Source organism: Poecilia reticulata, chromosome 16, assembly GCF_904066995.2.
Source record: "Poecilia reticulata chromosome 16, P_reticulata-male-v2, whole genome shotgun sequence".
NCBI classification, from domain to species: Eukaryota; Metazoa; Chordata; class Actinopteri; order Cyprinodontiformes; family Poeciliidae; genus Poecilia; species Poecilia reticulata.
This window is the reverse complement of record NC_088845.1, coordinates 28,619,671-28,643,638: the sequence shown is the minus strand read 5'-3', so window position 1 is coordinate 28,643,638 and position 23,968 is coordinate 28,619,671. Positions and strand designations below refer to the sequence as shown.

The following is a 23,968-nucleotide window of genomic DNA, read 5'->3' as shown; positions in this document are numbered from 1 at the left end:
AGTACATAACATCAGAGCTGCACCTACTGTAGGGCTGGACAATAAATCAATAACAATATGTACCGTGACAGACACATAATCAATATCAATAGATAACACGTCTGATAGAATGTTCAATAATTTCACTGAACTCTGATCCATAACCGCACAGCATTCTGGGGGATGTAGGCAGAGGAAAGTCTTTAGTTCAGGGGTATCAAAACTTTTTGTCACGTGGGAAAAAATTGTAGACCCAAAACTAGGAAAAAAGGATTTTTTTTTTTACCAAGGTGTATTAGGGCCTTTGTAGATAGAAAAAAGGAGAAATTTTCCCCAAAAATTCAGAAATGTTGGGGGAAATTTCCCCTAAAATCTCAGAAATTTTCTAGAAAACTTGTAAACCTTCTAGAAAAAAATATTTTTTATTTTTTTTGACATTTGAAATTCAAAATTTTTCACATTTTTTGTAGAAAATTTCTGATATTAATCTAAAGAATTTGTAGTAAATCTCCAAGTTTTTTTGTTTTTTTTAGATTACTCTCAATTTTTCACTACAGTATGCCATAGCAGATTTTGTATCTTTTCTGTATTAAAAGAAAGAAGTCTAGTTTTCAGTTTCTTTTGGGTTCTGTTGAATACATTTATTTTCAGTAATAAGAAGAGGATTTGGGTCACGTTGTTTCAAAAATGATTGCTATATTTACCCTAGTTTAAGCAAGAATAAAAGCTGATTTGGACGCAGCAAAGTTGGCTTTTTCATTTTCCTGTGTAAGAAATTATGTTGGCAACAATTTTTACACTGATTATATATGAAAAGTCTCCATCTGCATCTACAGGACAAACCTGTATAATTTTTTAATTGCAGTTGAGGACCGCACAAAATCAGTGTAAGGGCCACAAATGGCCCCTGAGCCGCAATTTGGACACCCCTTATTTAATTGCTCAAACTCATGGACTGCTATAAGTTAGGTTGGTGGCATCAACGTAACCAACTCGCTCTTTGGTTACCTAGCAACAACCTGCAGCAGCAGTTTAAGGTTTCGCCATCCCATAACTGTTGAAATTAAGAAAACAGCAAGATCGAAAACTGTGGACAAGATACCAAAAGTGACGCCACACTTGTATTTCAGATATTTAACCAAACCGAGAAAAAAATAAATAAATAAAACTAATAAAAAATTACTGATATGACCGGTATGAAGCGTATATCGTGATACGTTTTCAGCCATATCGTCCAGCCCTAGTGTACTGTGTAACTTCATCCTCTCTCATTGGGTCCCAATGTGTCATCCTGCTGATAGTGCGCGGCCCTGCAACCCACAGATTACCGACGTTTCTAATAAAAACCAGCCTTATGATCACAATGAGCATTCTGAGGAAACATTTGACATTATGAACCGCTTTCCCAGCCCAGCTCCGCTCCTCACAGGTTGCTGACAGATATCTGAGCTGCCCGTCTTGGTGCTGAGGCTCGAGATTCCACAGGTGTTATCTCATGTGCCGGGGCGGCTCTGCTGGACCCAGAAGCATCTCTGACAACGAAGGCGGTATAAAACCCGACTCCTGGCCGACAGGACCGAGAACGAAGGATTTCTACACAGTTAAACCCCGGCTGAGTTTAGTTTCCACAATGAGTCGCAGCCCGGAGAGAATTTCATCTTACCGCCGTCACTTTGAGGACAGCAGTAGCAGCTCGACCTACCAGGTCAGGGTGTCCAGCCCGTCCCCGACCCGGAGGGAGGTCCGCCATGCCTCCGCCGGCTACTCTGCCAGAGGCGGGTCCAGCAGCATGCGCGTGGACTCGGTGGGACGAAGGAACGTGTCTGCGCCTCGGAGGTCACGCATTGCTGGAGTTGGGTAAAGAGCAACAAAAACGCAATGTGGCTGAATTACACTGTAAAAACACACAATTTTAACAGGTGTTTTGGTCTAGTTTTTTTTTTTTTTTTTTTTTGCATACTTGGAATAAGACAAAACTTAACTCACAAATAACTTTTTAGCAAACAGGAGCTTGTTTTAAGTAAGTAACTCCTCTTAATATTGATGGAGTACTTTGGCATATTATTTCACTTATAAAAAGGGGGAAATGCCTTGTTATAAGTGAAATAATCTCCTAATGGAATTAGTTTTATCAATATTAAGTGATTATTTACTTAAAACAAGCTTCAATATCATACAAAACAGTTAGTTATAAGTTAGTTTTGTCTTATTTCAAATGTACTAGGACATTTTCTCTAGAAACTAGACTAAAAATACTTGATAAGATTTTTCTGCAGTGTTTTTTTTTCTTCTCTAATCAAGTCGTGTGGGATATTTTATCCCCATCTGCTCTCGTTTATTATAAACTGACTGGTGCTTTACCGATGTGTGTCGTCAGAGTAAGCGCAGGAGCCATGGTGTGTGTTGGGCCAAGAGGAGAAGCTCCCATGGATCTTGATGCTGCTGCAGCTGAGAACCAGGAGTTCCTCAGCACCCGCACAAACGAAAGACAGGAAATGATCGTCCTGAATGACAGACTGGCTGTTTACATCGACAAGGTAGAATGTTTCCTGAACTGAAATCATTTTCCATGTTACATCCCAAAAAGTTACATTTATCAAACTGGGATGTTTCATAAATCCACACAAAGTAGCACATACCTGGCAGGCTGAGGGAAAATTAAAGAAAGTTTTCACCTTTTTTTTTCCACAAACAAAATACTGAAAGGTTTAGAGGGCTTTTGAATTCATCCACTTTTACTCTGATACCCCTAATTGAAAGCCAAGCCTTTCAGAAGTCAGCTAATGGAAAATAGAGCATCTTTGTGTTATGTAATCTCAGAATAAAGCCAACTATTCTGTGAAGGTCTCAGATTTGTTTTTTGTTTTTTTTTGGAGAACCTTAGGAGAAGAAACGGCGACATCACGACCAAGTAACACAACAGACAGGGTAGGGAGAATGTTGTGAAGAAATTTAAAGCAGGATTCACTGTTTTGTTTGATAAAGAGGGACAGTTTCCATTAATGAATATTAAAAAATAAAAATGTAAACACACCCCATAAAGTCAAAAGGCTAATTTTGATGTGCGTGCTCCACAAATCCATTGTGGGTAGACGAACGTATAACATCTCATTTTGGCCAGCATTCACAATTGTATGTATATGATCCAAATATGACTTCATCAAGGTCAGGTAAAGTGCTCAGTGTTGAGTCAAAATCCAAATTTAAATCCAATCAAATAGAGTGGCAGTACTTCAAAATTGATTTTCATAGATGCTCTATTTTACAAAGAAGAACATGGAAAAATGGCAGTCTCCAGATGAGCAAAGCTGGAAAAGACCCACCTCAAAAGACACCTAGCTGTACACAAAGAAAAATGGCTCAAAACGTTAGCCATACTTTCAGATTTTTATTTGCAAAATGTGCACATAATCCAAATTAAAGGTTTATGGTTGCAATGTGACAATATATATATATATATATATATATATATATATATATATATATATATATATATATATATATATATATATATATATATATATATATATATATATATATATATAAAAAACCAACCGGACATTGTGGTGGTGGATAAAGAACAGAGGAAAGCCGTTGTGGTGGATGTAGCAATACCAAGTGATTACAACATCAGGAAAAAGGAGCATGAGAAATTGGAGAAATACCAGGGCCTCAGGGAGGAACTGGAAAAGACCTGGAAGGTGAAGACCACAGTGGTGCCTGTGGTCATCGGGGCCCTCGGGGCAGTCACCCCCAAACTGGAGCAGTGGCTCAAACAGATCCCAGGAACAACATCAGACATCTCAGTCCAGAAATGTGCAGTTCTAGGCACAGCCAAGATACTGCGCAGAACCCTCAAGCTCCCAGGCCTCTGGTAGAGGACCCGAGCTCAGAGGATGAAACAGACCACCCGCGGAGGGTGAGAAGGGAATTTTTTTTTTTTATATATATATATATATATTAGTTACACTAGGCTAGAATAAAATGACTATTGTGAAGACTGATTGCTGATCTCAGTAAAGCTTCGCTTTTGTGTGCCGGCAGGTTCGAATGCTTGAACAGAAGAACAAGTTGGTGGAAGCAGAGATCGAGGCCTACCAGAACAGGTTCGAGAAGCCTACGGGTCTACGCTTTCTCTACGAGGAGCAGCTGAAGGAGCTGAAAAAGATTGCTGATCAGATGAGAGTCCAGCGGGTAAGGCAAAAAATATTTTACACTGCATGCCCTTTTTTCTTTTTTCTTTTTTTCCCCTCCTACATTTCAAATGTTTAGCAAGGCATGAAGCTTTACATCTTGCTGACTTAGAAGCTCTGCTTGAGCGACGCTACAAGACGTCAACTTGGTGTTTTCAGGGTTCTTTACCTGGTAAAACGTGCCGATTTCTGGCAGGCAAATGTAGAGGTGCCTTGGTGCGTTTGGGTGTCACAGAGTACAGCTGTCATCGGTTATGCTTCATGCACAGATGATGACTTGCTCATGCATTCGCTTGCACACAGTCACCCAGACGCAGGAGGGATGGAGCAGCAAATGCAAATGGGGTTGCATGAGCTACATTCCGCACGCCTCCTTGGGTTCACCTTCACATTTAAATGGGCAGTATTATGTCAGATTGACTTTTTTGGAGCTTTACATGATTCCCTAATCAAAAACATATTCCTGGAGTGTTGCCTGGACTCATGCATGTTTGAGAAATCTTTTAATAGTGGCAACTATTCAGCTGTGCAACACTGGTGGTATAATTAAGCGCTGCCGTTGACAAAGAGTGCTGTTTCAGTTCACACTCCATTCCAGTTGGTGGCGGTAGTGGACACCTCAGGTTTTTTGCAAACCGCCAAAAAACACTAAAGGAAGAAGAAGATTTTGCAATGACCTGCTGAAGGCAGAGTGTTGGAAAGAGCAGTAGCTTCTTAAAGAGACAGAGGCCCAATTTGCAGGCGTTAAATCACAACGTCATGTTTGCTATATAAAGTAATTGTATACAACTGATGGTAACATAATTATTTGATTCTGCTATAATATGGCACTATGAATAATACTGGTCCTTTAATGCACAATGGAGTTACTTCTGGTTATTTTCAGGACATCTCTTTTGCTGCTAAAGAGGCTGCAGCTGGTCAACTAGAGGCAATCAAAATCCGATACGAGGAGGCCTTGGAGCTGAGAAAGAAGGCCGAGTTAGAGATCGAAGCCTTCCGTCCAGTAAGTGCTATTTTATTGCTATCCAGAATCTCTGCTTGTGACGACAAGCCTGCAATCATAAACACATTACAATCAATGGTTTTCTCTAGGATGTAGACAAAGCCACTTCCTCCCGCATTGCCTTGGAGAAAAAGCTGGAGCAACTGGAGGTTGAAATCGAATTCTTGAAACGGATCCATCAGCAGGTAGATGAAGTGTCTGCGGGAGAAATGATTCCCTCCCAAATTATTCCTAAACGTCTCCTTTTCGTATAGGAAATCGAAGAGCTCATGAAGCAGATCTACGCTGCCCAGGTCTCGGCCGAGAGCGCCTTCTCTCTGCCCGACCTGGCTGGGGCTTTGAAGCAAATCCAAACCCAGTATGACGATATCGCAGCCAAAAACCTTCAAGTCAGTTACTGCTAAGTGCAAAAAGACAAATCTGCAGTGTGTTTTGACGGATGCCTAAAATTAGTTTAATTTCCTACCTTAGGAAATGGATACATGGTACAAGAACAAGTTTGAAGATTTAACAAAAAAGACGTCAAGACATGTAGACAAAGTTCGAAGTGTCAGGGAAGAAATAGCTGGGGCCAAGAAGGATGTGAGTATCTTAATTTGATGTACGCAAATAGGAAATAAATTCTGCATTCTATCAGCACTTTGCATCATTCATTGCAAAACACTGCTAGATCCAAAACAAAGAACGTGGCTTGGACTCCCTGAGGACCAAAAATGAAGCCCTTGAAGCACGGATTCGAGAGACACTGGAAAAGCACAAGAAGGAACTGGAAGAGCTGCAGGTAAACGTTGGCTCATGTGGTCCCTGGGTGGACACCTGATCACACCGCAGTAATCACGTAACCACCTTAGCACATTTGTTTCCACAGGCTCGGATTGAGGCCCTGCAGCTTGAGCTAAAATCCACCAAGACGAAAATTGCCCTGCACCTGCGTGAGTACCAAGAACTTTTAAACATCAAGATGGCTTTGGAGATTGAGATTACCACGTACAGGTACATCGCAGCCAGGTTTTCCAATGAATTCTGTGTATTGAAGTAAACTGTGACACAAAGAAATAATTTTGTTTTCTCTTTGCAGAAAATTAATTGAGGGGGAAGACCTGCGGCTCTCTGGCATGATGAATTCTCTTTCTGTAACCAGTTGTAGCATGAGCGTCATTGGTACTGGGGTGAGCATTAGCGCAGGAAGCATTGATGGTGTTGGCGGTTTGGGTGGTGGACCAATAGGAGGAGGCAGAGGAGGAGTTGGAGGTATGGCTAGTGGTTTGGGATTGAGTGCGGATATGGTTGCCGGAGTCACGGGATCACGCCCTGATGATGGAAAAGTTGCGGATGGCAGGAGTACCGGCGATATGAAATGTCCCGCTGGCAGAGCAGGTATTGCCGGCATGCATGGTGGTTATGAACAGGGAGGTGTAGGTGTCAGAGCTGGTGATGGGAGTCTTGGCACTGATGGAAGAATGAGTGCTTCTGGTGCTAGTGGTTTTGGCTCTGGTAGCTTTGGTCCTGGTACTGGTAAAGTGGGTACAGTTGGCTCTGGTGCTGGTGTTTTAGGCGCTGGTCAAGAGGGTTCAGGTTTTGGCACTCCAGGTTTAGGTACTGATGTTGGTGGTGAGGGATCTATCCATAGAGGAATGGGGGACAGAAGTGGAATCGGAGCACATGCAGATGGTGACATCTCAGGGTTAGCAGGTGGTGTGGGTGCCGCTGGAGTTGGATTCAAAAGAGGATACGGCGGTGAGACGGAAGGCAGAAGTTCTGGTTTGGATACTGGTGTTGGTGGAGTAGGATTTGGCTCTGGGGGAATAGGTGACAGCAGTGGAGTTGAAACAGGTGCAGATGGAGACATCTTGAGCTCAGCAGGTGGTATACATGCAGCTGAAGCTGAGATTAAGGGTGTTGGGTTGGACACCGGTGTTAGTGGTGTGGCACTTACTTCCAGAGGAAGCGGTGGGGTTGGCACACAATTGGATGGTGACATCTCAGGTGGCGTGAGTGGAGCTGGAATGGGACTTGGAAGAGGTGGTGCAACTGAGGGCAAGGGCACTAGGGCTGATATTGGAATGGGTGGCGATGGAGGTACAGCCCGTGGAGCGGCGCTTTCTGAAACCCGAAGAGGAATCTCAGGTGCTGCTGGATCTGCAGGGAGGGGCGGGGACGCTGTGGGTGTTGCTCTGTCAGGCGGTGGCGGAGTTGGTGGAGTTGGTAGGATTGGTGGAGGGAAGGGTGACATATGTGGTGTCAAGATTGGATCTGGATCAGATGGCTTTGAAGGCAACACAGAGTCCTTTGTGGAGCAGGCTGTGGAGCTGACAGAGAGAAGAACAGTGCTTATTAGGTAAAAGTACCACTGGTCTCAACTTTTTGAATAAACCCTCTTTAAAACGTGTGACTCAAACTCGGAAACTGTAATCAAACTAATTTGGTAACACTGATTCTATGAGTTTAAGCTCCACCAGTTATCAGAGCATTCCTCATTACGCTATCTCGTCTTTTCTCCTCTGCTACAGAACAGTTAAAAAGGAGGATGATGTGCTGGAGATGGATCACCAGGAACAGAAATACACCATCACTGGCGCTGCCAGTGACTCCGATGTCGAGTGAGGATCACAAACTCCCCGGTGACCTCTTCTCGCCCTTAAACCTCCTTACCCTTTGAGCTTTGCACTGACCAAAAACAAAAAGTTCCCATGTTTGGGCGCTGACCTTTGCCATATGGCCTGGACAAGAGAACCATGAATGACCCCTTGCTACACACTGACGAGATATATATATATATATATATATATATATATATATATATATATAAAACAGGCCATGGCTTCTTGACTTGTATGTGCCTTACACTCCCCCCTCCTTGTTTCCCTCCTGCCATAAATAAAGTTACCAGCATTCAATAACCGTGTCTTTCTTTTATTTGATCTCTTCAAGAAAGAATTTTGGTTCAGGGCCGAGAAGGCCGTTTAGTGAAGTGACATAGTGGGGATATTTCGCTAAACATAAAGAGATACAGTGCTATTGCAAAGCTATTTAAATCATTACTTTTTTTTTCACAACTGGTCATGTTACAACCATCAACTTGCTAAATCTATCCTCTCATCAAGTCCTTACAAATAACAAAACATTCTCACAGCATGATTCTACCTCCACTGTGTTTTACTCTGGAAGAGTGACTTCAGGGTGATGCACAGATGACAGATGAAACTGTGAGATGTCTAAAGTTTTGGTTAGTTTTTTTCCTCAAACACAACCCATGTACTGTGTTCCTATTTGTCTATGGGATGCTAAATGATGTACACCAATATTCCTTAACCAGTTGTAAAAATCTGATTGGGCCACTGAAAATAAAAGAATTCTGTCTTTATCTCAACATTCTGATGTTAATCTCAGAATTCTGACTTTTTTCTCGGAAGTTTAAAGTCAGAATTCTGAGGGAAAAAAGTCTCTTTTTTTTATTTTTTGTAAGGTTTGTGTCTAAAGGCTACTGAATGCACTGGATATCATTTATAGTTATCAGAGTAAAGGAAGCTTAATATGATTGCACATTTTTCTGTAGATTTTTATTTGTAAAATTGTTGAAAACTGTAATTTTCCTTGACCTTTACAGTTCTGCACTACTTTGTGTTTGGCCGACACATAAGATCTCAATAAACTGTAGTGAGTTTTGTGGTTGTAATGTAACATAAAGAGGTCTGCTTCAAGGTGTGTGAGTACTTCAGCAAAGCGCTGCATGTGGCTGCGGACTGATAAAGGGTGAGGAAGTTGCGAGGGAGCAGACAGACGTGGCACCTGAGGGTCGCGGGGGGGACGTCCTGACACTTCCCGGTGGGCTGAAGAATCAGTCAGTCAAATCCCGGGCCGTGAGAAGTGACGGCTCACAGCAGTTTTCTGTCCTCATTCCATCCATATCCACACCTTCTTCTCCTGCTGCTGATTGGGAGAGATTGGATCTGGGCGCCATGTGCCAAACACGCTTAGCGTCCGGCTCCGGGACAGAGAGTGGAGAAATGCAACAAACCCCAAGAGCTAGACGATCAATGTTAGGGCGGAGGGAGATTTCTCTGGCTGTCATTCATTTATTTATTTACTTATTTTTGAAATCCTCAAAATCCCGAAAAGGCAGATTTCATGTTTGATTCTAAAACTGTACAATGACAAAAAAAAAAGAAGAAGAAGAAAGGTTTATGGTTTTATTCGAGGCATTTTGTGTGTGTGTGTGTGTGTGTGCGTGCGTGCGTGCGTGCGTGTGTGTGAGGGGGGAAGAATTTGCAAAAAAATCCTTGATTTTATTGAAGTGTTAGTAAAGAAATAATCTCAAAAAGAACATAGTTTTAGTTTAATCACACGCTAGAAATAAAGAATATTCAATTACAAAATAATTTTTTTTTTTTTTTTATTTCCTATTTAAATCAGAGCCTGCCCAAGATCGCATGGAGCCACAAACAGGATTTGGTTTTGTTGCCCAATTTCAGTAAAGTCCACCTCCACCTACATACAGCCAACCAACCGTCACCCTAAAATCTATTTGAATTTGTCCCAGTTTGATTTTTTTTTTTAAAAATTTTAAAATATAAAATCCCCTGAGTTTCATGATTGCTACACCAATCAAATGTAGTTAGTTCACATTATTCAATAAATAAATAACTCAAAATAAGCTTTACTTTTAAAGAGTTAAGTTGTTTCATCCTTCTTGAATATGCCTAGTTCTAAATGAACATTATTTGTTGCCATCATTTAAAGACAGATATACGGAGCACATTAAAACTGCACTGTTTGATCCATTGCATGTGCATGGAAATCATTTGCAAGATTAGCCTGCATACTTCACTCATGCGTCACTTCCACAAGCTCACCCCACCTGAACTCTGATGAGTCAATTAGTTTGAACCCAGAACTGTCAGTCGCGCATACAGGCCGCGCATAATGAGGAGTCTGCGAACGGTGCAGCCGTTAGATAACATTTTGTTGCAGCGTATTAGGAGTGCGGTGTGCAGCCAACCCGAAGGACGTCCAAAAACAACAATACCGGTCTGGGTTACAAAATCACATTGTGAGACGTCGCTTTAATGTAAGTGATGCGACTACGTAAACAGAGTGTGCGTGCTTGCGTGCGTGGAACTCTCCGTGGTGCTTTGTCTAGGACGCAAATTGTCACTTTTTTTTGCGCACAGCTCTCCTCTCATGCATCTTTTCACAGAATGCGTTTAAACGTTTGTATCCATATGTCTAGTATAGATAAGTCTCTCTATATATAACCCTGAAACAATAAGGGCTGTTTATTATTTCCAAGCGTAAATTCTTAATTCTGGTCAATATTTTTTTTTCATCACCCAATCGGTCACACGGAAGTCAAAGCTGCATGTCTCTAAACATGCTCTTTGCCACTGGAGTTTGTTTTGCTCTCACTTTTAGGTTGCAGAAACAACCCAAAAGTCCCAGCTGGGTCAATAACCTCCACCCCCATGAGAAACATGGGGATTTACTTCGAATATTCTCCAAAGAGGGCAAAAGTTGAGACTTCTCTTTGAAACCAGCCATTTTCTGTCACTTTGTGGACATGCTTTGGGTGACTAAAAAAAAAAAAAAAAAAAAATCCCCAATTAGGGTCGGTTGACACGCCGCTCCATTCACCCGCAGCCATGCCTGCATACAATTTGCCTTAGGAACGAACTCCTTTAAATGGACCCGCCGCTAAATGCGCCGGACAGCAGAGAGAATCGGCCTGAGTGACACTTGCTTTCTGAGGCGCTCGAGTGAGAAAAGGTATGAATTTATAAGGAAACACCGAAACATATCAATTCACGCAACTTCTCACGCGTCTTTATCCGCGTCTCCTCATGCGAGAGGAAGCGGCCTTAAGTGAAGAACTTTGTTCAGACTTTGAATGCCAAAGCGGTGCAGCCCACTTCAAGGAGGCGATGAAGAAGGCGAAAAAAAAAAACAGAGAGAGGGGAGGCATTCTGAATGACATCACGCATGAACAGCGCTGAATCAGGTGCCGTTTACTCGGCCGCTCTCTAATGCGATTTTGAATATTAGTCTGGCCTTAAAATCCCAATCATGTCATCTGGTGGGAGTCCCATACAAGCATAATTACTATTCAAACGCGTCGCTAATGTCCCACCCGCACCCAGGCAGCTGGTCTGCTCCTGCGGGGCGCAGGCTGCATCTTTCCCCAGGATTCCCAGGGAGCAAAACATCTTTAAGTCAGTGTTTTGGGGTTTAATGCACTATAAAAAGACACTATATGTGGGTGTTAAATAATGTGCCATTAAGATTTCAATTAAGCCTATTGGTGTGCAATGCTTTAATCAATAGTAGTTCAGGTCAAACATTGGCTAATTTCAGAGACTTGTCATTTAAACAATTCTATCATAAATTGTTGTCAGGTGATTTTCAATTCTGTGCAGTCAGGAGGTGAGTGATACATTCATAAGGGTCAATTAATCGTTAAGAACTGCCATAAAACTTATGACTGGAGGCTTCTGTGTCAGAGCAAAACCTTATACAAATAGCGTCGCCAACTTTTCTGTATTGTGTCCCATATTTTAGGTATAAGTTATAGCTTTGACTAGCTTAGCGTTAGTAGTGATCCTAAATCCAGACTTTTTACAGTATTCTGTGAAAAGGAATCTTTAGCAGACTAATAATTGCCATTAAATAGTTGCCATTAAAATGCTTAAAAGTTTAGCAAAGCTTCAAAGTCGTGCTTGAGTGAGAAACCGGTTGGAGCAAAATGAAAGTTGGCTTTAACCCGCTCAGTGAAAGCACTAAAGCTAAAGTCAAACCTCTTGAATAATAAAAAAAAACATTTATCTTGGTGACAAATCCTACCTAAACATTTTGATTAGCATGTTAACTAAGGAGCTGGATAAAACCATCATGGTGTTGGTTGGTGTGTGATATAAGGAAACGGTAAGGTAAAATGTGAGTTGTATTAACAAAGAATATATCAACTTAGTCAAATTTAAGGACTGTAACAGTCAGTGTTGAAGCAGTTTCGTATAAATCTTTAACATGTTTAACAGTGCAAAACGTTGTAGTCAAACTTGCTAGCAAGGTATGCTATAAAAGGATATTTTGAACAGTATTGAGTATCAGCAACTGAATTTGAATTTCTAAAAGGCTCTTAGTTTGTGAATCTAATATTCAAGGAAAAAAATTGTTTTAACATCTAGCACAGAGCAGATCATTTTAGATAACTTAATTATGCTAACACTGAAGTCTAGCTTGCTAGCATGCCTCATTGTTACAAGAACTTTTATTCCAAAACATGTATATTTATTGTTTTAATGAAGTGTTTTCATTAGGAAATACAATGCTCAACAATGGTTTAATTTGAACAACAGCTACTTTTTTGGTAAGAAATCCTAAATATTTGTATGAATATTGATTCTGTCAAACGTTGCCATTCATTGTTGCAGACAGTATAAAAGTGTATGAAAGTTCATTACATTTAATGTTTAATTTAGCAATTTATCTTGTTTAACAAAGGAGGAAACAAAGTGATTATAAAACAGAGTGAAATTTATTTGTATCTTTTCACCGTTAAATGTACATAATTTCAGAAATACTGATTAAATCTGGCCAGACCAAGGTGGTGTAATCCCCCCTCCCCCCACCCCCCAGCACCCCTATCCATCTCTCTTCTCTTTTCCTTGTACATCTGAAGAGAACGATAATAACTTCTGGTTGTTCGAAAAGCACCGAAGATTTAGGTTTTCTTCGCTTCAATGCAGGGAAAGATGTGTGGCAAATAAACCGATTCTGGGACAAACGCGGAGGGATCTCTGCAACGTGGGAAACGGGCCGCGCTGTAAACTGGGACAATGATCGGGCCCTTCCAACGTCCTGAATAGAGAAAAGTTTATGGGGTCGACATAAAAAATGTGTTTTCTCTCCTGCGGCTCAGGAAGGTCTCAAATGGAAGGCCAATAAAGGCGGAACAGGAGAGGTGGTTGTTGTTGGTGGTGAACCTTTGGCACAAGTGAAGTAAGGCCCCGCAGTCACGCAGCCTGAATGGAGATCCCTGGTGGGGCATTGCGGTCTGTATTTACCGCGTTGCTTTGCAGGCAGGTTGTTCCTCTATATTCATGGCTCATTAATGGGCCAACCAGTTAAATCAGCGAGCCCCACCGTTTAGACAGATGAATTCCCCTCCCCCTTTAAAAAAAAAGGGGGGGGGAGGGGGGGTTGGCCGGAGTGGACAGAGCCTCCCATAAAAACGTCGCCCTCCTTCTCCCAGCTCCGATTCTTCTCTCAGATCGTTATTTAAGTTCATTAAAGAGATTGAGCTCCTGCATATAGAAGCGCATTTAATTGACTCCACAATATTGTTCCCGAATAAAGATCCAAGCATGTAATTAATGTCTTTTTTTTTAATAAAAGAGAGGATGAACAATACCCCTGGTGAGGCCATTTAATTTCATTTAATTTTCCATCCCATTTACTCCCAATGCTGCCTTCACTCTCACACCGAGTCTTTTTGCCGCTCCTCGGGGCTCCAAGGCGCACTGTGCGCCCGGGATTCACCACAGCAGATTCTCCTCAAGACAGAAAGGATCTCTCTCTCTCTCTCTCTCTCTCTCTCTCTCTCTCTCTCTCTCTCTCTCTCTCTCTCTCTCTCTCTCTCTCTCTCTCTCTCTCTCCCCGCGCCCCCTTCTTTAGGAGATTAATTAATTTCACTTTGGAGTAAGGTGCGGGACGCATGGGATGGGAACCAGTCGCAAAAGGCCGGGCGTTAATAAATAACCCCTCCGCTCAGCCGGGCGCAAACATTGCGCCCATTGACGAGATTGTTCGCGTGTCGTTCGGATGGTTTTTGAAAGAGCGCAGGGAGGAGAATGGGCAATCTGACAAAGACTCGCTTTTAGATAAATAAGATACGCCGATAGATTTTTTTTTCTGAATGCATTTATACATAACTAAATTAACCATTAAACACAACTTGTTACTGTGCATACTTTTTAGGCTGTAATCGATTTTTCTGAATAAAAAAAAAAGTACGTTTAGCAGCTGAAAGATGGTGAAATAAGTCAATTTAAATGTCAATTTTAGTTGCGGAAATAGACAAAGAAATTTGTGGTTGCAATAAGAGCATAAAACATGAGTGAAATACTAAAACATTTAAATCTATATGAATACTGCTAATCTTTGTGGCAGCCACTGGTAAGATATTCGTTGGCAAAGACTGTCCTTATAGGAGCATCTTGAGTTTTACTGTTAAACTAAAGATCCACTTCTTAAATTCATGATTCAAACTCAAATGTTCTCAACTTCAAGCCTTGTGCCATTTACTTTTAAATTTCTGACCCAACTCTTGAGTTATGAATTTTGACCCAATATTTGGTCAAACTAACCCAACCTATGACCCAACAGCTTCTACCCAGAAATTTGGTTGTGAAAATTACCCAGCAATTTTTACGATATAGGAATTGTTACCATATTTAAATGACTACAATGTAACGCGCTCCCAAAGTCGTTTTTTACAGTGTGTAGTGTCTGTCGTTCCTCCAGTCTGGTTTTCTCAGTAGGTTTAACTTGGGGGGCCAGAGTGGACGGGTCAGAGGTCAGTTTAGGCATGGTCTGGACTGACCGCCTACAGGTTGTTGTTGCCTGTCTCTGACCTGACAACAAAACCTTAAATCACACGTTCTCATCTTAATTAGACTTTGATTATCATCATTTTCTTTCCGAATAAGTGGCTTTTTAATAAATAAATAAATAATAAAAATAAATAAATAAACTCTGCTAGATTAATCAAATAGCGCAAAAACTCATAGTTTCAAGAACTAAACAGTAAGCAGTTGCTCTGACGGAAATTTTTACATTGGAAATCCTCCTTTGAAGGCCACGTGTTGATGTCGACACTATGGTCATTTAATCTTTTTCCTTCTTCCACAACTATTTTTCGATAACAACCTCTCACCTCACCATGCAAGAACCTGCAAAAAAAACGACAACAAATAAATATATAAATAAATCAACTAAGTGGCTTTCCCAGATTTTTTTTCTTTCAGAAGTTAATTGCAAAAACAAATCGATCCATCAACCAATTAATTTGTCAATCGGGCCTCTGCGTCACTCTCCTAATGGCTAATCCTGATTTTTTTTCCCTTTTTTTCCCCTCTCCTGGTTTTAAATCATGAACTGGTCTATGTGTTGAAATCACTATAGAGAAAATATATACAAACAGCAAATTTGTTACATTTAAACACTTTTCTTTTTACTACATTTTCTTTTTACTTCATTCACATCACCCTGGTGCCGATTTTAAAATGCCTTCTTGGAAAAGTCTACACAACAGTTATTTAAATTTCGGAAACCAGCCGATGATCGATGTTGAAGTCGAAATGAATTGCAACTCATATTCTCCGATGGGGATTATTAAAATCATGCAATGAATGTTCCCTCCTTGTCTTTGTCAAAGTGCAGAATAAAACAGCTGAACGCATTGTACGAGGAGACAAGAAAACCACAAGTGTGTGTGTGTGCGCGCGCGTGTGCGCGCGAGCTGGGAAAATGATGTGGTTTTTTTTTTCTGCCTCTCCCTCTCTCTCTCTCTCCTACTGCTGCTGGTCCTCCCCTTTCAGTACCTGCCCGATCTCAACCCGGCACACGCCGAGAGTCAATAGAAGTTAACAAGTCCTCTAAACTTTCCTGCTCCTTTTGTTCACACTAAGGACAAAAAAAAGGAGGAGGAAGAGGAGGGGATAGGAGCCCTTTGAAGTAAGTAGAAGCCGTAAGAATGGCAGCCAAGTAGATTTAAAGTATGGCCAAAGGAAAAAAAAAACCTGAATGGAGAAGGGTGAGGATTTATGGAGGAATTATACAGTGGATTTGTCAGTGAAAATATCGGAACTGTCCGGAGGACAAAGCCGCGTGGTGAGGATTAATGGCCGCTCCGGACCTTTGATTCCGCGCTCTCCTTTCTCTGGCCTTGACAAATTGGATTTCGGGGATGGGAAGGGTCGCCGGGTTCTTTTGTGTCTCTTGACCGTTTTGGGAGCAATTCATTATGCGGCGGAGTGAGGGAAAGTCTCCATGTGAGCGCAGGCCCGGCCCGTTTTCCCCTCTGCACACAGCTGCTGGGAGAGCCCAACTCTCTCACACTCACACACACACACACACACACACACACACACACACACACACACACACACACACACACACACACACACACACACACACACACACACACACACCTTCTCACCGCTGCTGAAAACTCAGGAGCGCTCCACCCCGGCACTCCCCCCCCCCCAAACCCCCACGCAAACCAGCTTCACCTCCCTGCAGCACCCACTCTGTTCTTCTTCCCATTGCATCCTCAGATAATCTTGTGTGTGGTGTGTGTGTGTATGTATTGTGTGTGTGTATGTATTGTGTGTGTGTGCAGAGAGGGGTGTCAGGGGTGTGCTCCATTACTAGAAAAGCCGGAGAGCATAACGCCACCGCGTCACTTTGAGGGCGGACATCGGCCTGTCCTCATCATCTTCTTCATCTTCTTCTTCTTCCTTTTCCTCCTCTTCCTCCCGTCCCTTGTATGCGCGCGCTCTCTCGCATTCGGGTCTCCATCAGTCTTCATGGTTCTGATCTCACCCCGCGCCATGCAAGCCACCCGGGCGTCCACCACCGTCAGTGTGTTTGCGGACTGCAGCGTCCCGGCCGGGCTCCGGATAGGACCGGTACCGGGCGTCTTCAAGCTGGGGAAGTACCTGTCGGACCGCAAGGACGTCGGACCAAAAAAAAAAGTAAGCCGTAAACTCTCAATATGCATATTTGTACATTAAGGTTTGAAATTGTCATTACTTATATATGTATATTTTTTATTTATTTCTATTTATATAGCTGCCATATTAAAAATTTAATATTGGACGTTTCAGTTCATATTTTCATCTGCTCAAAATAACAGATGAAAAATAAAATTTATCCTTTTTTTTCTTTGTAACTGACTTGTCAAACTTCATTGAGCCGCGATTTATTAATTGGTTTGGCCTGTCAGGTTAGAAATAATTGAGCTCCATTAGTGGCCGACTTGTCAGCTTAACCGGCCTAATGGGCAGACCCGGGTGTGCGCCCTCACGTTTCCCAGCCTGCCGGGCCTGTTATTCCGATGAGCCGTTTACTGTTAATGGGATCCGGCCACAGAAAGATGCCAGCGTGTCCGGGTCGGGCCTCCGCCTGCAGGCGGCGAAAAATTGTTAAGCGGAAAAATGCTGGAAAAGAAAAAAAACAAACTACTATGGGTTATTCAGCTGCGTCCACATGCATTGCGTTAGAAATATTGATTTTTTTTTTATTATTGAAATGCTAACAAAAATATAAAAAAAATACAAGGAACTATTTTCTGTAAAAAAAAAAAAAAAAAAAAAAAAAAAAAAAAAAAAAGTTTTTTTTTTAAATCTCGCCTTTATTTTACGATTCAAAACGAGTGTTTGTTTTGCTTGTTTTCTTTTCTTTCTTTTTTTTTAATCGCAGAAAGCTGTCAGCGGCTGTGATTGATGCGTCTAAATGCGTGGCCCGGGGGGCGCGGCGAGGAGGGGGCTCATCAGGTGCAATGTCTGTGTCAAATGTCACGCCTCGATCCCTAATCTCCTAGAACAGTTTAGAAACGCTCTGACACTCTTCAAATTCGTTTCCCATATCAAGTCAATTAGGCCCGTCCGCCGCTCTCTTTAGGAAATTATCAGCAGAGCGGATAAAAGACGCGTTAAGTGCGCTTTGCTCCCAACAGCGGCCGCAACACCTCCACCTCAGGCTGCAAACGGAAAGTCGCGAAAGTCGTGGGGAAAAAAGAAAAGAAAAAAAGACGTGTTAGATAAAATTCTAAATGAAAAGGTGATCTTGAAGAGGAAAGGCGCGGAAAATGGAAACGAATCAAGTTTTCGTTTAGGTTCCAGTCGAGTGCGAGCTCGTTTCGGCCTTGGTTTTTTTTTTCTTTTTTTTTTTTAGTGTTTTCGGATTTGCCCAACTTGTTTCTCCCTCTCCTGTCTCAGATCCGTTTGGTCCGCGGAGAGTTCGTGGACGAGTCGGGCTGTTCTGTGCCCGATTGGATCGGATTCATCCGCGCCGCCAGGAATAGCCAGGAACAAAACCTGGAGGCAGTGTCGGACTTACCTGGCGGACAGGTGAATTTTTTAATGCCACGACGTCCCACTTTGTTCTGTGGATTTTAAGCGGGAATAAAGTCACATAAAAAATATACAGAGAAAAAAATATCAATTTTATTTTTATTGTTTTGATTTAGATTTTTTACCGAGTCCTGAGAGAAATCCCAGCGGGAGAGGAGCTGAGTGTGTGGTACTCCAACCTTCTCGCCCAGTGGTACGACATCCCCACCACGGCCACTCCCACGCACGACGAAAAAGGTGAGCGAGACCGTTAATGTGCAAAAATAATTATGTTAATATTGCATGCATATGTGTTTTTACGCAACAACAAGAAATAATACCGTTTTTATTATTACGCGTCATTGCGCAATTAGTCAGTGATCGAATTTTGTCGCTTTATTGCCAATAGGAGGTAATGAATTGCTTCTTGTCGTTTATCCATCAGGTCATTTTTTTGGCTCTTACTTGTTGATTTTAATGAGAGCGTAAATGATCGACTTTCACTGCAGTTTAGTTTTGATTAAGCAAAATAAAATAAAATGATGAAAAAAAAAACGTTTCAAATCGAAAAATAAAATAAATTTCGCTCAGAGAATAGAAAAAATATCCCGTTCAAATAGAGGGGATATTTTGGTGTTCCACCGATAAGTACGCTAAAAACGACAAATTGAAAAATAATAATAGTAACAAACGGGGATTTGAGAATCAGCAAATGTTCTTGTGGTTAATCCTCTTGTTCGGCCTGTTAATATTAATAATCCGATGTTTGCGCTTGGGGGATTAGCGCCTCATCAGAGCCTAATCCTATTACAGAGCAGATTATCAACAGATACTTCCATGGAAATTCCTTCATCAGACAATGACCCGTATTGTTCCGAGCTGCGAAGTCCTCATAAACCTGATATGATATCAGAGTAGGTATAAAAAAAAAGAAAAGAAAAAGGTAAAAAAAATTGTGGCGATGTAATTACGGTGCTTGAATAATAATAATAATAATAATAATAATAATAATAATAATAATAATAATAATAATAATAAAAAGCAATTAAACGCATAAACCGACGCGCCTCGGTGAGCGTCGAGGAAGAAGCGATTCAGTCGCTTATCGGAGGTTAACGAATGTCACCCCGTCGTTAATATTCATGTATTCAAAAGCAAATAATTCAAAAACAAGTGCTTCACGCTGAATTAGGTGGCTGCGTTAAGGTATTGTGGCCTAATGAATGCGAACTTTTATGTCGGGTGTATATTGCCCGGATTCTCTGGCGCAGCGCGCACCGTGTGTGCGCTCCTGGACATACGCGCTCACTCCCCCCCTCCGTCCCCCATTATTGAGGCGTCAACAGATGGGCCTGCGCCATTGTTTCTGGAGACTTGCGATTTCAAGCAACAGCTGCTGTCACTTCCACGGGAAAGCGCGCAGAGAGGGAGAGGGCTCGCGTTCAATGGGTCCCGGCTCCGGAGCGCCAGATTGGGCAGGGCGTTTGCCCTTTTGATGGTGATCATAAACAATGGCCCGTATGAGGATTACAAAATCATTACATCTATATTATCTTTTGAGTGCCCGACTGGGGGCCATTAGAATGGCTCCCGGAGTCTATTACCATTTGGCACCAGATCTTAGGAGCGGATTTCGTTACCCATGGTGTGCAACGCGGGGGTGGAGATCTTTATTTATTTTTTGTTTTTAGTCACTCTGATGATGTAGTGATTTATTGATAATACTTCTGACGAGCTGTAATGTTTCACAGGTAAACAAAACAGTTATGTGAAATTTACCCTCGGATTATTTTTATTTTAAAGTTGAATTACGCAGCAAAGCCAGTCCGAAAAAATGTGGGGGCCCAAAGCAGAAGCCACCAACCCTAATGCTCATGTCATTTAAATTGCATTTAACACATAAACAAACAAGACAAGCCTAAGCAAACAAACAAAAACTCTAAGTAAATAAATACGCATCATTTTCTTCAGCCTTAATATAAAAAACTTCTTGTGTTTTATTAAATAAAATTTTTTTAAATTTCTCTTATTTACTCTTTTGATGTGATTGTCATGTCTGAGTCAATACGAACTCTGTAGATTAGGTGAAGAGTTGTCAAGTTTACTGAGCTGTGCTCACTAATTAAATGTATCATTTATTCAGTTGTTTTAATGTTTTGCAGTCACGGTGTGCATGGAATAAAATCAGTCTTTGTTGTTATTCTAAGAAATCTGCTTTTAGCATGAAATGATCCAGTTCAGGTTTGATCAGTCTAAGTGTTTTAGATTTTGAACAAATTTGCTCTGGAAACCCTAAAACAGAAAAATGTTCCCTTTTAATTTGACAGCATACGGCTTTTCAAATCTGATATCAGTTTCAGCGCCTAAGTCACTGCTTTTATCACCGCTGTACAGAGCACACTGGGATACTTCTTTACTTTGACTGGAAAAGCAATAAAACAATAGAAAAAAAGGTGTAACAATTGTTCTGTTGCCCCCTTTAACGTTCCTCCCAAGGTGGAGAGCCAAAGGGACCACATACAAAATTCCCATTGGTTGACATAACAACCAAAACAAGGAGTTCTCCCTGCAGAACATTTCAGTTTTTAAAAAGCATTTTAAAAATGACATTTTAAAGTGGAAAACGTTTCAAATTCATACTGAATAAATACATTTTACAAATGTCATGTCTTAAGATTCTCTGTGTGAAGTTATGCGCCCTTCACACAGGCCTCTGTTGGGGCATCTTAGGTAGCTTATGTCCGGATGTGTTTTATTAAATAAAACGCATATTTCAGAGTCTCCACTTTGTCTCGTCGGATCTGCGGTAACCTTGTTGTCAATGTGGTGTTTTCCTCCACAGGTGAGGAGCGTTACATCTGCTGGTACTGCTGGAGAATATTCAAATACCCCAACACCCTCAAGGCCCACGTCCACTTCCACTGCGCTCTGAGCAACGGGCGGGGGTTCGTGAGCGGCGAGCAGGCCAGAGGTACAGAGTCGTACAGTAGGTCGCCCAAGTCCGGAGACATCCCCAACACCTCCGGCCACAGCAACTCCTCGGACTCTAACCGGCGGGCGGTGTCCTCCTCGCCCTTCCCCAGCAACAAAGGCGGGCTGTCAAAGAAAAGCAGCTCCGAGGAGCAGGACCGGGCCCTCGACATGAGCGTCGCGTCAGCCAGGAACCAGGGACACCTGATAGGACTGGGAGCCGCGTCTTCAGTGCTGGGTAGCATGGGTTTCCATCCGGGCGTGCGGTCCGCTTTCAAGCCGACGGGCGTCTCTAAAGTCCCGGGCGCAGAGGCGTCCAGAGAGGAGGCCGGCGGCAAGCTGAGCGGCCTCGGATTCAGTAAACTCATCGGGAACATGAAGCCAATCCGCAACCTGGGCGAGGGACTTAACGGGGCCGGGAGCCACCCACCAAAGTGCGCGCCCGCCATCGTGGACTCCACGTCTCAGATGGTACCGTGCGGGAATCCCATGCGGGGGTTCCCACTGCTGCCGCACGTGGAGGAAACGTCGGCTTTCAAGCACGTCGAAAGTCGAATACACACCGGGTTGTCCCCCTCCCGGTACCCCCAGATCCCCCCCGGTTTGCACTTTGAAAGGTTCTCACTTCCTCACTTCGACGGCGTGAAGACGTACGGCGGAGACTGTAACATCCCGCTGATGCCCTTCACCGTCTACAACGGGGAGCTCCTGTACAGCTCCCCCTATTACCCGCTCAAATTCCACTTCAGCAACCTCCTCAAGTACCCGGACTCCGTGCCCTACTTTGGCGCCCCCCCGCTGAGCCAGGACCTGGGCTCCATCACGAACATTGACCGGGAGATCGCCATGCACACGCAGCAGCTGTCGGAGATCACCTCGGATAAGAGTCGGGCTCGGCTGGACTCGGTGCCCGCCGGGAGCACCGGCTCCACCGGCTCGGGCAAACCCAAGAAGGGCCACCTGTGTCTCTACTGCGGGAAGCTGTACTCCCGGAAGTACGGCCTGAAGATCCACATGAGGACTCACACGGGGTACAAGCCTCTCAAATGCAAAGTGTGCTTCAGGCCCTTTGGAGACCCGAGCAACCTGAACAAGCACATCCGGCTGCACGCGGAGGGCAACACGCCCTACAGGTGCGACTTTTGCGGGAAGGTGCTCGTGCGGAGGCGGGACCTGGAGCGGCACGTGAAGTCCAGGCACCCCGGACAGACTTTGAAGAAGCTGGACGACAAACCGGGCGGCCCGTTCGACGACGCCGACCATAAGAGCGACAACGACAGCGACGTGGACGTGTGCTTCACCGACGACCAGAGCGACCAGGAATCGAGCAAAATCAATGACTTAGTTTTGTCAGAGACGATTTAATGGGAACTTTCCCCCCCTCCTCCTCTTTGGTGTTGCATGAAGTAATATCTGCAAAAGAAATGTCACTTCTTGATCGTTATTTTCCGTTACATATGGGGAAAAAATATATTCAAATAAAATATCCACATTTTTTCTTAATTTAAATATTTTTATTTATCACTCGGTTGTTTCTGGAATGCGTTCAGTAGGCCATTTGGGCTTCTCACGATAAAAAAAGTCAAATAATAAAAAAGCAGCAGCTCAATGCAGCAGCCGTTCTGTTTTATTTTCTTTACAAATCACTTTTTAAAAAATCGAAATAAAAACATTGTTTTCACGCAGACAGACGCTGAATCCACCTGCGCGCAAAACAAACAGCAGTCAGTAACAGTTGTTTCGTTTTTTAAAAATTTATTTATTAATTTTTATTTCAAGCCACAAAAACAAACAGAAAAAAAACCTGCCAAGGTTGACTAAGACATAAAGTTTGCTTTTTTTTCTTGCTGAGGAAAAAAATAATCTGGATAAAGTCCACAGTCATGTATTCAAGAAATCAGCGTGACTCCCAACTTTTTAAAAACGTATTCGTATTGTGAATCTTACTCGAATTTTCCATTTTGCACTTTAAAAACAAACCATCTCCACTGCTAAGCTGCAAAATAATTTCCCAGCCCCACCTCTTTCCGAACTTGACTCGAATTTGCACTTTTTTTTCCGACCCGTTCTTCTTACGGAAGCACCATGCAGCTTCCGGTTTACTTAAGGATTTATTGCCAGAGAAAAAAAAGTAGCTATTGTTTTCAGTCAGACAAAATGTAAAGAAGCTGTAAATGAAGAAGATGTTATTTCGCATTCTGATGGAGAAGTTGTGTATGTGTGTTTATACGTGCTGTTTGTCTGAGAGGACAGTAATATACTCCTAATTATTAAATGGATGTTTTTTTTTCTCCCATTGGAATAAAATAAATTTGAAAAATAAAAATGTGTATGAAGTGTTCCTTTTATGTCAAATGAGACAAATTTTTCCAACCAGATTAGAGATTTGAAGAAATGCGTTTTTTTTAAAAAGTTTGCCACATTTTTTTTCTTTCTCCACAATTTTTAATAGTCCGCAAATCTTGACACAATCATAAATCTTCATAAGTCACACTGAAGCCTTGGCTTCAGTTTGAAAATGGTTGAAGATGTAACACAGCACTGCATCATTTTTTCCGATCCTACTTACAAAAGACACAATTATTTCACCCCTCACTCTGTTTAATACTAATATTTATTTTAAATGATTCTTTATGTAAATAGAATGTATTCAATTATTATACAATAATCTAAAAAAAAAAATCTGAGATCAAAATAACTGTTCAGATCAT

At 42.3% G+C, this 23,968-nt stretch overlaps 2 protein-coding genes across 4 annotated transcripts; both read left to right on the top strand.

Annotated features, from left to right (window-relative positions):
* Window positions 1–545: 545 nt before the first annotated feature.
* Window positions 546–8,078, top strand: LOC103478235 (uncharacterized). The gene is made up of 11 exons (XM_008431894.2): window positions 546–1,836; window positions 2,357–2,516; window positions 4,024–4,173; window positions 5,059–5,178; window positions 5,268–5,363; window positions 5,433–5,567; window positions 5,650–5,760; window positions 5,849–5,959; window positions 6,047–6,171; window positions 6,257–7,516; window positions 7,689–8,078. The coding sequence occupies exons 1-11, from the start codon at window positions 1,475–1,477 to the stop codon at window positions 7,780–7,782; spliced, it is 2,724 nt and encodes a 907-aa protein (XP_008430116.1). The 5' UTR covers window positions 546–1,474; the 3' UTR covers window positions 7,783–8,078.
* A 1,854-nt stretch (window positions 8,079–9,932) lies between these two features.
* Window positions 9,933–23,811, top strand: prdm13 (PR domain containing 13). 3 transcript variants are annotated; one of them, XM_008431897.3, is made up of 5 exons: window positions 9,933–10,246; window positions 16,756–16,928; window positions 18,174–18,305; window positions 18,425–18,545; window positions 21,130–23,810. In XM_008431897.3, the coding sequence occupies exons 2-5, from the start codon at window positions 16,761–16,763 to the stop codon at window positions 22,620–22,622; spliced, it is 1,914 nt and encodes a 637-aa protein (XP_008430119.1). In that variant the 5' UTR covers window positions 9,933–10,246; window positions 16,756–16,760; the 3' UTR covers window positions 22,623–23,810. The 3 variants fall into 3 exon arrangements, with proteins under 3 accessions (XP_008430119.1, XP_081453592.1, XP_008430118.1); XM_081597466.1 differs by lacking the exon at window positions 9,933–10,246 and adding an exon at window positions 15,700–15,906 and having other exon boundaries at window positions 21,130–23,811; XM_008431896.3 differs by lacking the exon at window positions 9,933–10,246 and having other exon boundaries at window positions 16,502–16,928; window positions 21,130–23,811.
* The last annotated feature ends 157 nt before the right edge of the window (window positions 23,812–23,968 follow it).

What these genes read in the sequence shown, in the direction of transcription:
- prdm13 (XM_008431896.3), top strand. Translation starts at nt 16,536, where the DNA reads ATGTATTGTGTGTGTGTATGTATTGTGTGTGTGTGCAGAGAGGGGTGT. An exon ending in ACGTCGGACCAAAAAAAAAA is followed by an intron (nt 16,929 to 18,173) that starts GTAAGCCGTAAA and finishes CTCCTGTCTCAG; the next exon opens with ATCCGTTTGGTCCGCGGAGA. An exon ending in TCCCACGCACGACGAAAAAG is followed by an intron (nt 18,546 to 21,129) that starts GTGAGCGAGACC and finishes TTTCCTCCACAG; the next exon opens with GTGAGGAGCGTTACATCTGC.
- LOC103478235 (XM_008431894.2), top strand. Translation starts at nt 1,475, where the DNA reads ATGTGCCGGGGCGGCTCTGCTGGACCCAGAAGCATCTCTGACAACGAA. An exon ending in ATCAGATGAGAGTCCAGCGG is followed by an intron (nt 4,174 to 5,058) that starts GTAAGGCAAAAA and finishes GGTTATTTTCAG; the next exon opens with GACATCTCTTTTGCTGCTAA. An exon ending in AGATCGAAGCCTTCCGTCCA is followed by an intron (nt 5,179 to 5,267) that starts GTAAGTGCTATT and finishes GGTTTTCTCTAG; the next exon opens with GATGTAGACAAAGCCACTTC.